General features: G+C 52.6%; 1 protein-coding gene across 3 annotated transcripts in view; it reads left to right on the top strand.

Moving 5' to 3' along the window:
• Positions 1–799: 799 nt before the first annotated feature.
• Positions 800–13,280, top strand: part of KCP (kielin cysteine rich BMP regulator) — a 41,606-nt gene continuing 29,125 nt past the window's right edge. For all 3 annotated transcript variants that reach the window (XM_042248800.2, XM_042248801.2, XM_027968789.3), the window contains exons 1-10: positions 800–907; positions 3,968–4,134; positions 4,663–4,852; positions 4,933–5,009; positions 5,596–5,671; positions 10,293–10,360; positions 10,560–10,656; positions 10,808–10,890; positions 11,096–11,189; positions 12,016–12,104. In XM_042248800.2, the coding sequence (XP_042104734.1) occupies positions 829–907; positions 3,968–4,134; positions 4,663–4,852; positions 4,933–5,009; positions 5,596–5,671; positions 10,293–10,360; positions 10,560–10,656; positions 10,808–10,890; positions 11,096–11,189; positions 12,016–12,104 (1,020 nt within the window). In that variant the 5' untranslated portion in view covers positions 800–828. The remainder of the gene's footprint in view (positions 908–3,967; positions 4,135–4,662; positions 4,853–4,932; positions 5,010–5,595; positions 5,672–10,292; positions 10,361–10,559; positions 10,657–10,807; positions 10,891–11,095; positions 11,190–12,015; positions 12,105–13,280) is intronic.

Below are 13,280 nucleotides of genomic sequence, written 5' to 3'. Positions count from 1 at the left end.
CCGGCCCCCTGCCTGGACTCACAACGCCCCCCTCCCGAGGCCAGGCCTGAGCCCAAGATCTGGAAATGGGTTGGGGAAGGAAAGTCTTGGCATTTGGGGCCCAACCTGGGGCTATCAGGGTAGATGGGAATGGTGGGTAGAGTCCAGGAAAGAAATGCAGAGGTGGAGAGAGGAGGAGGAAACCAGGAGTCCTTGACTTTGGAGACCTGGAGCATCACCACTTGTTTTCCTTTGTTTACTGAGCACTTAGTCTGTGCCAGCCACTACCCTACCCTAAATTCCTTATCTCCATAGTTTCGCTTAGTCCTCACTGCAAGTCTATACAAGTAGATATTATGGCCAGTTTACAAATAGGGAAACTGAGGCATGAAGTTAGAGGCTTATGGGCACGTGGAGTTGGCTGAGCCGGGATTTGAACCCAGCTCATTTTGCTTCTCCTATACACAGGTGAAGAAGGGAACCCCAGGGTGGCAGAGTGACCCAAGGGTCAGGGAGACCAGCGGTCCCAGAGCCCGAGAGTGACGAATTTGTGGGGTTTTTTTTTTAGGGTTGGCTCCTGGACCTTATGCAGGAGAAGTCACCCCCACTTGCTTCCAGCTTCTGGCCCCCCCAGGCACTCTCCTGCACCTCTGATCCAGGGCTGGGTCAGGATGGGGCCTAGGGGCCCCGGGTGGAGGTGCCATGAGGGAGGCAGGCACCACAGGCCTGGATGACAGACACCAGAAGCCCTCCCTGAACAAAGGCTGGGTGGGAGGCGGCCTGGTGTGTCCCCACCCCCCCTCCCAGTGCCTGCTGAGCCAAGACCACAGTCAGCAAGGCGGGGCGAGCATGGCCAGAGCCGCTGCCGTCCTGCTGTCCCTCATTCTGCAGCTCACGAGCGGGACACTGGCCCCAGGGACCGGCCGAGGTAAGTTGGGGTGCTGAGGGTTTGGGGACAGCCAGGTGGGACCTCACCTCTTGCTCAGCCCAGTCTGAGGGGACAGCTGGGCTGGGAGGGGGCTGCCTCCCGGGGCCCTGCCTTGCGGTATGTTCACCTCTCCAGCCGGCCTGAGTCCTCCCCATCGGTGGAGGAGCGAACGTGGGGGCGGCAGCACGGAGACTATGGCATGGGGTTCCGGGGTCCCGGAGCAGGAGGGGGCTTCCTGCTCTGGCCTCGGGAGGAATTCCTGCAGGCAGCGGTGGGGGAGAGGCTGCCCTGGAATCTGGGAGTCTGAAGTTAATTATTTGTCTCGAGAACGGAGGGGAAAAAAAAGAAGGTCCGCCATGGGAACTGGCTTTGAGTGTCTGTATCTGGCTTTCCTCCAGCAGGACCGGCAGGAATAGAGGGGTCAGTGCATGGATTGTGTCGGGCAGGGGTGGGGGCGGGGAAGGGAGGGGAGCTGAGGACAGTTCCATGGGGAGCAATCAGGCTTTGCACAACAACCAGGAGCTCTTCTCTGCAGGTCTCTCCAGGCGAAAGACTGGCCGGATCTTCCCTGAGGGTCCCAGAGGACCCCAGCTTCTCCTGACCCCCTGACTGTGTTTGCTTCAGCAGGCGGGCTGTGGCCTGAAAGAAGGAATCATGGGGCATGGGGTGTAGAGCTGGGGTGAAGGGTGTAAGATACCAGGACCACCTTTGGCCACCCTTCATGGGGCCGGGAAGGGAGCTGGATCCCACACCAGGACAGAGGGCCATTCCAAGTGATGACACCCTTCCCAAGGTATGGGTGTTGGGGGGTAGGAGAGTAGGCTGAAAAGATAACGGGCACTTGGGAAAGGTCACATTTGGATTTGCCTTCAGATGTGGGATTTAAACCAACTGTGCCAGGAGAAGAGGAGCAGCTGGAGGCAGGGAGATTTCAGCCTCAAGAGTGGAGATAAGAGGGGAGAGGAGTGGAGCTGGGGAGATGGGGTGGGGGGATAACCGGCTGAGACCAGAGACTGATGGGGTTTGGGAGGGGTACCAAGAGGGCAACCAAGCCCCAGATTTCTAGGTAGGTGGGGGTGGCATCAAGCTTCCCAGGTGGCACTAGTGGTAAAGAACCTACCTGTCAATGCAGGAGACCTAAGAGACGCAGGTTCGATCTCTGGGTCAGGAAGATCTCCTGGAGGAGGAAATGGCAACCCACCCCAGTGTTCTTGCCTGGAGAATCCCATGGACAGAGGAACCTGGTGGGCTACAATCCACGGGGTCGCAAAGTCAGGCACGACCAAAGCAACTTAGCACGCACCACAAAGGTGGCATTAACCAAGCCAGGGAACTCAGGACAAAGCAGGTTTGGACAAAAGAAGACAATTTAGGTTTCGGACCAGACTCTCCAACCCACTTTGGTGGAGGCAGTCGGGGGCTGGGGAGTGAGCAACATTGTGCCCTTGCTTCACTGGACTAGCAATCACCAGAAGCCCTTTCAGCCACCCAGGCCAGCCTCACTAATGAGATGCCTCTGCGGAAGGACTCTTCCCTGTCCCTCCTCCCCTTCCTCCTCCTCACCCCCTTTCCGCTCCAGACCTCTGCTGCCCGGCCCACCTCACCCAGAGGAGGGATGATGTTTGGGAACCAAGCCTGGAGTCAGACAATCCCCATCTGCATAATCTTTATTTTCCTGACTGGAATAGAGACCAAAGTGAGGTGAAAGTGGCCTTCCCCAGCCCCTCCTAGGACCCAGTGTCGTGTAGAACCCAGGACTGGCTGTCTTCATTCTGATGGAGCCTTGAAAGCTAGTAGGGGCCCTGGCAGCACTTTCCCCAAACCCTTCAAGAAATGCAGCCACATCCTGCTTTCTGGAGCACACCCTGCCCAGTGTGGGTTCCCAAGCCCCTCTGTCATAGGCCTGGAAAGGAGTGGCAAGGCTTGGGCGTGATAGCAGGGGGAAAAGTTGCCCATTGCTGTGCCCAGAAGCTGTGTCCTTTCTGAAGATGAAGCCGAGCGGATGGAGGCGGGGTTTGCTCACAGACACCAGGTCCCTGGAAGCAGGCCCATCTTGCACTGGTCTGTCTCCCTCTCCTGCTGACTGTGCTGACTTGCGGGCCCTCCCAGCATGACATGTCAGTTCCCCAGGCTGTCCCTGGCAAAGACCCTGGTCTGAATGAGGCTGGATGACCCTGGCACGTTCCCTGTGGCTGGGGACCCCTGCAGAGTCAGAGCAGGCTACAGGGAAACCTGGTCTATATCCTCCCCCCAGGTCCCCAGTGAGCTGGGATCCCTTGGGCTTATACCTGCCTGAGGTTCTTGTTACTCTTATTCAGTCAGTAAGTTGTGTCTGACTCTTTGATACCCCATGGACTGCAGCACACCAGGCTTCCCTGTCCTTCACTATTTCCCGGAGTTTGCTCAAACTCACATCCATTGAGTCAGTGATGCCATCCAACCATCTCATGCTCTGCCACCCTCTTCTCCTTTTGCCTTCAATCTTTCCCAGCATCAGTGTCTTTTCCAATGAGTTGGCTCTTCTCATCAGGTGGCCAAATTATTGGAGCTTCAGCTATAGCATGAGTCCTTCCAGTGAATATTCAGGGTTGATTTCCTTTAGGATTGACTGGTTTGATCTCCTTGCTGTCCAAGGGACTCTCAAGAGTTTTCCCAGCCTCACATTTCGAAAACATGAATTCTTTGGTGCTCAGCCTTCTTTATGGTCCAGCTCTCACATCCATACGCAGCTACTGGAATAACCATAACTTTGGCTATACAGACTGTTTTTTTTTTTTTTTTTTTAGTAAAGTGATGCCTTTGTTTTCAATATGCTGTCTAGGTTTGTCATAGCTTTACTTGGGAAAACTGGTCTGGGTCACTTTTGTCCACCCCGGGAACCCTCCTCCTCCTCCCATGCTTTCACTCCAGCCCCTCACAGACCATCTCTCCTCCCCAGGACGGTGGGTTTGGCATGTGGACAAGGGTTGGGTATAGGACTGATATCATTGGGAAGACAAACCCAGGAAGCCTTGCTAGCCCCCTCACCCATAGGCCCTCCCTGGATCCTTGTGCCTTCAGGTGGGGCTGTCTCCAGGGAGCCCCTTGGCTTTGCTGACATCCACGACTACCAGTCAGAGGGGCCAGCCCACTCCTCAGCCCCTGCTGGGATCCCCGAGGAACGGTGGCGCCCCCTGGAGGAGCGGCTGGAGAGGCTGGAGGCTGAGGTCACGGAGCTCAGAGAACAGGTACCATTGAAGGCAGTGGGTGTGCCAGGGGCAGAGCAGGCCTGGTGTAGTGGAAAGAAAGGAGGGAAGGGGAGCCTGTGGGCCCCTGAAATAGAGTTTTGTTTTAAAAGCACATAGAAAGGCTCTTATCTGAACAATTAACATCGATTCTTTCTTACATGAGAAGGACCTGCAGGTATCTGTCAACCAGATTTTCATTTTCTTTCATGTACTTGGTGGACATTATGGAGTGCCTACTTCATATAAGACATTGTCAGGGAAGATTTTGGATGGATAAAGGTCTTTAACTGGGTAATGAGGCCTGGGTCCCCTTTTGTCTAAAGAAGAGGACTGGGGACCCATACTCCTCTGGGAGCCCGTCCAGACCCCAGGCTGTGAGAACTGGTGCTGTCTGATCGGGATGCTGCCTGGAGGTCGGCCCACCTCTGCTCCGTCAATTTTCCTTCTCATCCTGCCCTGGCTTTCATACCCTGCGGGAGACGGTGGGGAAGGCTGAACCAGTGCCTCCTGCCCCCACCTCTTCCCCAGAACAAGGACCTGCAGGGCAGGGTGACGCAGCTGGAGTCCTGTGAGTGCCACCGGGCTTCCCCCCAGTGCTGGGGGCTGGGCCGGGCCTGGCCCGAGGGGGCTCGCTGGGAGCCCGACGCCTGCACAGCCTGCGTCTGCCAGGACGGGGCTGCAAACTGTGTCCCCAAGCCTGGCCCGGCCCGCTGCCATGGTGAGTGCCATCCGCCTGCCCGTGGGCACCACGCTGGGGCTTGGAGATGGCCCTGAGTGACAGCACCGTGTCCTCCCTAGGCTGCAGCCACAATGGTCAGGCCTATGGCAATGGGGAGACCTTCACCCCAGACGCCTGCACCACCTGCCGCTGCCTGGTGAGTTCTCGTGGACCCCCAGGATACCCCACCCCTGTCCCCCTCACCTCAGCTGCCTGTCACTGCAGCTGGTGTGCAGAATGTATAGAAGTGGGGGGTTCTACCTGCCATCCCTCCAAGCCTTGCCTCTGGCAGCCTTCAGTTGATTCTGAATTGTTGTGCTTTCTGGAGCTCAACCCCCGCAACACACACGGAGGGGTTCTTATCCTCCTGTACCCGCTCCTCACCTGTGCACCCTCAGTGTCCCCCACTCATGCGTCTGTCCCTGTCATCTATCTGCCTCTTCTCCCTCACTTGGCTCCACCTTCCTCCAGCCTTCCCTTCTTCACCCCTCCACAGCAAGCGTTCGGTTCCCTTCCCAGGATCTCCCCACTCTGGAGATGTGGGTGGCTCTTGAAAGCGCTGGTTTCCGAGGGATGAGAGTGGCAGGAGATGATGGGGGTTGGGGAAGGACATCCCTTTTCTGCCCTTGGGCCAAGAGTAGCCTGCAGACTCTGAGCCTGCTCAGCCTCTTGCTCCTCCGGTGGGGGGAAGTTTTGGTTCTGGAGGACCACCCTCCAGAGTTCTATCACCTGCTTCCCCACAGGAAGGAGCTGTAACTTGTACCCAGAAGCCATGCCCAAGAGGACCCTGCCCAGAGCCAGGAGCATGCTGCCCACACTGTGAGCCCACTCAGCTTCCTGTCTGCCCCAGCCCCACTTCCCACACTGGTTCTGGGGCCCCCAAGCCTGGCCTGCCCCCTGCCATGTGCCCAGGGGGTGCCCGCCTGCTTGCTCCAGTTTAGGGAGTTTAGAAGTGAAGTGCAAGTCAGCAAATGCTGCCTCTGGCCTGGGACTGAGCCAAAGGCTTGACATGATCTTCTTCATTCCCTCCAGGAGCTTCTAATCTAGTAAGAAGATGAATTTATATAGCTAGTGCAATATAAGATTTAAGAGCCAGTGAACAGATTAAGAGGATGCAGAGAAAGGTAGTAAGTGGCTGGTTGCCAGAGGAGAGGGCAGTAAAGCAGGGAGGGCTCTATGGACGATGGGTCATCCAAGCTGGGTCTTCAAGGGAGAGTGGGGTTTCCTCAGAAAGAGGGTCCTCTGTGCACCAGAATGTGGAGACATGTGTCACAGCAAATCAGCCTGGGAAGGCCAGTGGAAACAGGCTGCTATAAGCCTTGCAGTTTGGACATTCTTTTGTGGACAATGGGAGCCACTGAAGGCTGCAGAGCCAGAGTGTGGCATGTTCCAAGAGGCATTTTTGGAATATTCATCTGGTATGGGCTAGATGCAGGAAGACCAGGTAGGGGTTATTGCATGCCCAGTGGTCTGGGCATGGAGCCAGAGGCGACAGTGGGCTGCAGAAGGAAGGTTGTTCCTAAGGAACATGGTTGTATGCCATGGAAGAGTGGACTCTGAGCTTCAGGAGACTAGGAAGGCCATGGGCCAGTGACATGAAGAGAGCTGGGCAGAAGTGGAGGCAGTGACTTCTGGGAAGTATTACTAGCTCATAGTTAGGAAGATAAGGTTTTCAGGTTCAGCAAATAAAAACAGGATGCCCTGTTATATTTGAATTTTAGATAAATAGCACATATTTTTTAAAGTATGTCCTGTGCAATGTGACTGGTGATAGAAGCAAGGTCCGATGCTGTAAAGAGCAATATTGCATAGGAACCTGGAATGGCAGGTCCATGAATCAAGGCAAATTGGAAGTGGTCAAACAGAATATGGCAAGAGTGAATGTCGACATTCTAGGAATCAACAAACTAAAATGGACTGGAATGGGTGAATTTAACTCAGATGACCATTATATCTACTACCGCAGGCAGAAATCCCTTAGAAGAAATGGAGTAGCCATCATGGTCAACAAAAGAGTCCGAAATGCAGTACTTGGATGCAGTCTCAAAATGACAGAATGATCTCTGTTTGTTTCCAAGGCAAACCATTCAATATCACAGTAATCCAAGCCTATGCCCCAACCAGTAATGCTGAAGAAGCTGAAGTTGAACGGTTCTATGAAGACCTACAAGACCTTTTAGAACTAACACCCAATAAAGATGTCCTTTTCATTATAGGGGACTGGAATGCAAAAGTAGGAGGTCAAGAAACACCTGGAGTAACAGGCAAATTTGGCCTTGGAATGCGGAATGAAGCAGGGCAAAGGTTAATAGAGTTTTGCCAAGAGAACGCACTGGTCATAACAAACACTGTCTTCCAACAACACAAGAGAAGACTCTACACATGGACATCACCAGATGGTCAACACCGAAATCAGATTGATTATATTCTTTGCAGCCAAAGATGGAGAAGCTCTATACAGTCAGCAAAAACAAGACCAGGAGCTGACTGTGGCTCGGATCATGAACTCCTTATTACCAAATACAGACTCAAATTGAAGAAAATAGGGAAAACTGCTAGACCATTCAGGTACGACCTAAATCAAATCCCTTATGATTATACAGTGGAAGTGAGAAATAGATTTAAGAGACTAGATCTGATAGATAGAATGCCTGATGAACTATGGATGGAGGTTCATGACATTATACGGGAGACAGGGATCAAGACCATCCCCATGGAAAAGAAATGCAAAAAAGCAAAATGGCTGCCTGAGGAGGCCTTACAAATAGCTGTGAAAAGAAGAGAAGCGAAAAGAAAAGGAGAAAAGGAAAGATATCTGAATGCAGAGTTCCAAAGAATAGCAAGGAGAGATAAGAATGCCCTCCTCAGTGATCAATGCAAAGAAATAGAGGAAAACAACAGAATGGGAAAGACTAGAGATCTCTTCAAGAAGATTAGAGATACCAAGGGAACATTTCATGCAAAGATGGGCTCGATAAAGGACAGAAATGGTCTGGACCTAACAGAAGCAGAAGATATTAAGAAGAGGTGGCAAGAATACACAGAAGAACTGTACAAAAAAGATCTTCACGACCCAGATAATCATGATGGTGTGATCACTCACCTAGAGCCAGACATCCTGGAATGTGAAGTCAAGTGGGCCTTAGAAAGCATCACTACGAACAAAGCTAGTGGAGGTGATGGAATTCCAGTTGAGTTATCTCAAATCCTGAAAGATGATGCTGTGAAAGTGCTGCACTCAATATGCCAGCAAATTTGGAAAACAAAGCAGTGGCCACAGGACTGGAAAAGGTCCATTTTCATTCCAATCCCAAAGAAAGGCAATGCCAAAGAATGCTCAAACTATCGCACAATTGCACTCATCTCACACGCTAGTAAAGTAATGCTCAAAATTCTGCAAGCCAGGCTTTGGCAGTACATGAACCGTGAACTTCCAGATGTTCAAGCTGGTTTTAGAAAAGGCAGAGGATCCAGAGATCAAATTGCCAACATCCGCTGGATCATTGAAAAAGCAAGAGAGTTCCATAAAAACATCTATTTCTGCTTTATTGACCATGCCAAAGCCTTTGACTATGTGGATTACAACAAACTGGATCACAAGACCCTGTGGAAAATTCTGAAAGAGATGGGAATACAGACCACCTGACCTGCCTCTTGAGAAACTTATATGCAGGTCAGGAAGCAACAGTTAGGACTGGACATGGAACAACAGATTGGTTCCAAATAGGAACAGGAGTATATCAAGGCTGTATATTGTCACCCTGCTTATTTAACTTCTATGCAGAGTACATCATGAGAAATGCTGGGCTGGAAGAAGCACAAGCTGGAAACAAGATTGCTGGGAGAAATATCAATAACCTCAGATAGGCAGATAACACCACCCTTATGGCCGAAAGTGAAGAGGAGCTAAAAAGCCTCTTGATAAAAGTGAAAGAGGAGAGCGAAAAAGTTGACTTAAAGCTCAACATTCAGAAAACGAAGATCATGGCATCTGGTTCATGTTCATCACTTCATGGGAAATAGATGGGAAACAGTAGAAACAGTGTCAGACTTTATTTTGGGGGCTCCAAAATCACTGCAGATGGTGACTGCAGCCATGAAATTAAAAGATGCTTACTCCTTGGAAGGAAAGTTATGACCAACCTAGAGAGTATATTGAAAAGCAGAGATATTAATTTGCCAACAAAGGTCCATCTAGTCAAGGCTATGGTTTTTCCTGTGGTCATGTATGGATGTGAGAGTTGGACTGTGAAGAAAGCTGAGGGCTGAAGAATTGATGCTTTTGAACTGTGGTGTTGGAAAAGACTCTTGAGAGTCCCTTGGACTGCAAGGAGATCCAACCAGTCCATTCTGAAGGAGATCAGTCCTGGGTGTTCATTGGAAGGACTGATGCTGAAGCTGAAACTCCAATATTTTGGCCACCTCAAGCGAAGAGTTGACTCATTTGAAAAGACCCTGATGCTGGGAAAGGTTGAGGGCAGGAGAAGGGGACGACAGAGGATGAGATGGCTGGATGGCATCACTGACTCGATGGACGTGAGTTTGAGTGAACTCTGGGAGTTGGTGATGGACAAGGAGGCCTGGCATGTTGCAATTCATGGGGTCGCAAAGAGTCGGGCATGACTGAGCGACTGAACTGAATTGTGCAATATTTTCGGTGTACTTATACTAAAAAATTTTGTGTTGTTCATCTGAAATTCACATTTAAGTGGGTGTCCTATATTTTATCTGGCATCTGCACTGCAGGAAGAATAGCAGCTGGTAGTTTGAAAGGTGGGACAGGGGCCCAGGCACTGGTTGAGGTCTGGCAATGTAGCCTGAAAGTCTTGGCCAAGGTGAGATGAGGAGTAATGTCTTTGGAGTCATTAGATCTCAGAGAAAAGGGACACACACACATACACACATGTGCTCGCACGCGCACACACATAGCTCATAAAATAAATGGTGCCTCAGGGCCATTGCTAGCCCATATGATGTCTTAGAGAGCTGACTCTTTTGAAAAGACCCTGATGCTGGGAAAGATTGAAGGCAGGAGGAGAAGGGGATGACAGAGGACAAGATGGTTGGATGGCATCACCGACTCAATGGACATGAGTTTGAGCAAGCTCTGGGAGTTGGTGAAAGACAGGGAGGCCTGGCATGCAGTCCATGGGGTTGCAAAGAGTCAGACATGACTAAGCAACGGAACTGAACTGAACTGAACTGATGATGTCTTTGGTGAAATTTTTAAAAAGTCACTCTTCCCTCACTGCTTCCATGTGCTGTAAAATGATGGACCTACTGATATTAGAGTCAGACACTATACTGCCATCTGCTGAAATGTTGTAGTAAATATACAAATCTGATTCTCACCTGAACAGTGCCCCTTTGATGTTTTGTCCTTGTCTTTTGCCCCAATTCTCTGGGTCCCTTACTTGAGGGCGTGGCCCTGGTTTTGCAGGCTGCCCTGGAGGCCGCAGAGATGGGGAAACGTGGCAATTGGAGCGCTGTGTTATCTGCACCTGCCAGGTAAAGGAATCAGAGCCTGGCCCCAGCTACCACCTACGTCCCTGCTGTCCAGCATACCCCAGGCCTGGCAGTGCTAAGCCTGACCCGGGGGCCAGGCAGGGCTCCTGCCGCCACCCTGGCACTGAGCCCTGGAGCTATCGAGGCCTCCACTCAGCTTGGGCAGTGGAGAAGGAAGGAGGGCTCTGTGTCTGTCCTGCAGGCAGGGACAGTGCGGTGCCAGGGGCCCTCATGCTCAGAGCTCAACTGCGTGGAGAGCTACACCCCACCTGGGGAGTGCTGCCCCATCTGCCGGCCAGGTGACCTGCCCTTGTCTTGTCCACCCCGCCCCTGCCCCTGGCCTCAGCCCCAGAGGGTTCCTTATGTACTTGGTGTCATGCCTTCCCCTGCGTGATGACCACCCACCTTGCTCTCTGCTGACCAGCTTGTCTTTCTGGCAATCCTCCCCAGGCTGTGAGTATGAGGGGCAGCTTTACGAGGAAGGGGCCAACTTCCAGTCCAGCTCCAACCCTTGTCTCCAGTGCTCCTGTCTGGTGAGTCCTCGGAACCTTTGCCCGGGCCCTGCTCCTCCTGGGATACCCGCGCCTGCTCTGGGCCGCACCTGCCACTCTTTCAGCCCCTCACATACCACCCAAGGCCTGATGCCAGAGAGATTCTCCCTCCATCCCCACCCTGTGGCCCAGTCTGCTCTCTCTGGGAGCCAGAGCCTGAGGCAGCACAGCTGTGGGTGTGTTATAGAGGAGCCTGGTTCGCTGCGTGCCCACGAAGTGCCCACCCATCCCCTGCTCCGAGCCAGTCCTGAGGCCTGGGCACTGCTGCCTGACCTGCCAAGGTGAGAGCCCCTGCCCCTTCCCTGGTGGAGCTCCAGGTGGGGCTATTAGGCTGTTTCGTCAACCCAGAGCCCACTCTGCAGACCCCTGACCTGGGGGTCCCGTCAGCGGGGGAGCCGTGCCTGACCATGCCTGCTCCAAGTTCTGCCCTTGACACTTAGCACCTGTGTGCCCCTGAGGGCGTTACTCCTGTCTCAGTTCCCCATCTGTAAAAGGGGATGATGATACTGTATACCTGAATAAACATTGACTGTTACCTGCTTTGTGCAGACACCCGGTGCACCCTTGAGGCAGACCACCAGAGGGTGACACTGAGTCACAAACTAGGACTGGCAAAGGCAGGATTAGATTACACACAGATACTATGGAAACTCAGAGGAAGGAGACCTAGTGGAGACCTGGGCATGGAAGGGAGGGCGTCCTGGGGGTGGTGGGTCCGGACTGAACCTCAAGGCTAAAGAGCAGTTCGCTAGGTGAAGGGCAGAGGGGATGCCAGGAAGAGAGGGCAGTTTGGGACTAACCCTCCATGTGAGGTGGGCGTGTGTTGGTTGGGAAGGAGCTGGCAGGTGGGCGTGGCTTACACTGAGAGGTGGGGCGGGGCCAGAGACAGGTGGGCGGGGCCATGCTGGCCCTCGAAGACCTAGAGAGTCAGGCCAAGGAGCTGGGGCTTGACCCTGCCTGGGGTGCTGGGAAGCCGGGGCAAGGGGCCCAGGCAGAGGCAGGATCTGGCTGGGTTTAGGCTCCGAGGAGGACCCTCAGAGGGCATGTGGAGGAGGGAGGGTCTGGCTGAAATTTCCACCAGGCTTCCTCTCTGCCTGTCTCCCTCAGCTCAAGGCTGCACAGAAAATGGTTCTCACTGGGAGCATGGCCAAGAGTGGACCACCCCTGGGGACCCCTGCCGGATCTGCCAGTGCTTGGTGAGTCCCCATGCTGCTCCTGGGTTGCCCCCACCACTCCCCGACCCCGGGTCACCTTCAGTCCACTGAACACATCCCAAAAGGCACTGTGAGGGGACAGAGATGGAGGAGACCTAATTCTGGAGGCCGTGAGGCTGGGGAAGGGGTTGTGCCCCGTATGTCCAGTTCCAAGCAGAGTAGGTGGGCAGCATGTTGGTGAACCCAAACCAAGGCGCTTCAGGTTACAGGAGGAGTGAGGCTGGGCAGGCAGGATGTGACGGGGGCACAGACTCCAGGGACAGAGAAATACAGGTGATCTGAGATGTCCAGAGCCCTGCTGCCTGAGCAGGAGCCACTCCGTGTGGACACTGAGCCCTCAAAATGTGACTGTCCTGTTTGAGATGGACGTAAAGGGCAGACTACGCACTGGATTTCAAAGATGTATTATGAGAGAAAGAAGCATAAAATGCCTCTTAACAGTTCATGTTGATTAGATGCTGAAATAACTTCTTGGATACATTGGTTTGAATGGAATATAATGTTAACATTTAGTTCCATCTGATTCTTTTTCTTTTTGAATTTTAACTACCAGTGAATTTTAAATGACATATGTGGTTTGTGTTATATTTCTGTTGGGCAGCACAGATCTAGAAAAAGTTCAGGGTGGGGTGGTGTTTACTTAGGTCTGAATGAGTGAGTAAGATTTGAGCAGGGAGGAATGGGGGGACACTCCAGGTGCTATAGACTGAATGTCTGTGTGCCCCCCTCACATTCATATGTTGACATCTTAACCCCTACATGATGCTATTAGGAGGTGGGGCCTTTGGGCGGTGATTACTTCTAGAGGGCAGAGCGCTCATGAATGGGATTTTGTTGCTGTTCAGTTGCTCAGTCATGTCTAACTCTTTTTGACCCCATGGACCACAGCACACCAGCCTCCCTGTCCATCACCATCTCCCAGAGCTTGCTGTAACTCATGTCCATCGAGTCGATAGTGCCATCCAACCATCTTGTCCTCTGTCATTCCCTTCTTCTCCTGTCTTCAATCTTTCCCAACATCAGGGTCTTTTCTAAAGAGTCGGCTCTTCGCATCAGGTGGCCAAAGTATTGGAGCTTCAGCTTCAGCATCAGTCCTTCCAATGAATATTCAGGACTGATTTCCTTTAGGATTGACTGGTTTGATCTCCTTGCAATCCA

The sequence above is a fragment of the Ovis aries genome, chromosome 4 (assembly GCF_016772045.2).
Source record: "Ovis aries strain OAR_USU_Benz2616 breed Rambouillet chromosome 4, ARS-UI_Ramb_v3.0, whole genome shotgun sequence".
Lineage (NCBI taxonomy): Eukaryota > Metazoa > Chordata > Mammalia > Artiodactyla > Bovidae > Ovis > Ovis aries.
This window is presented reverse-complemented; position numbering and strand designations above follow the sequence as displayed.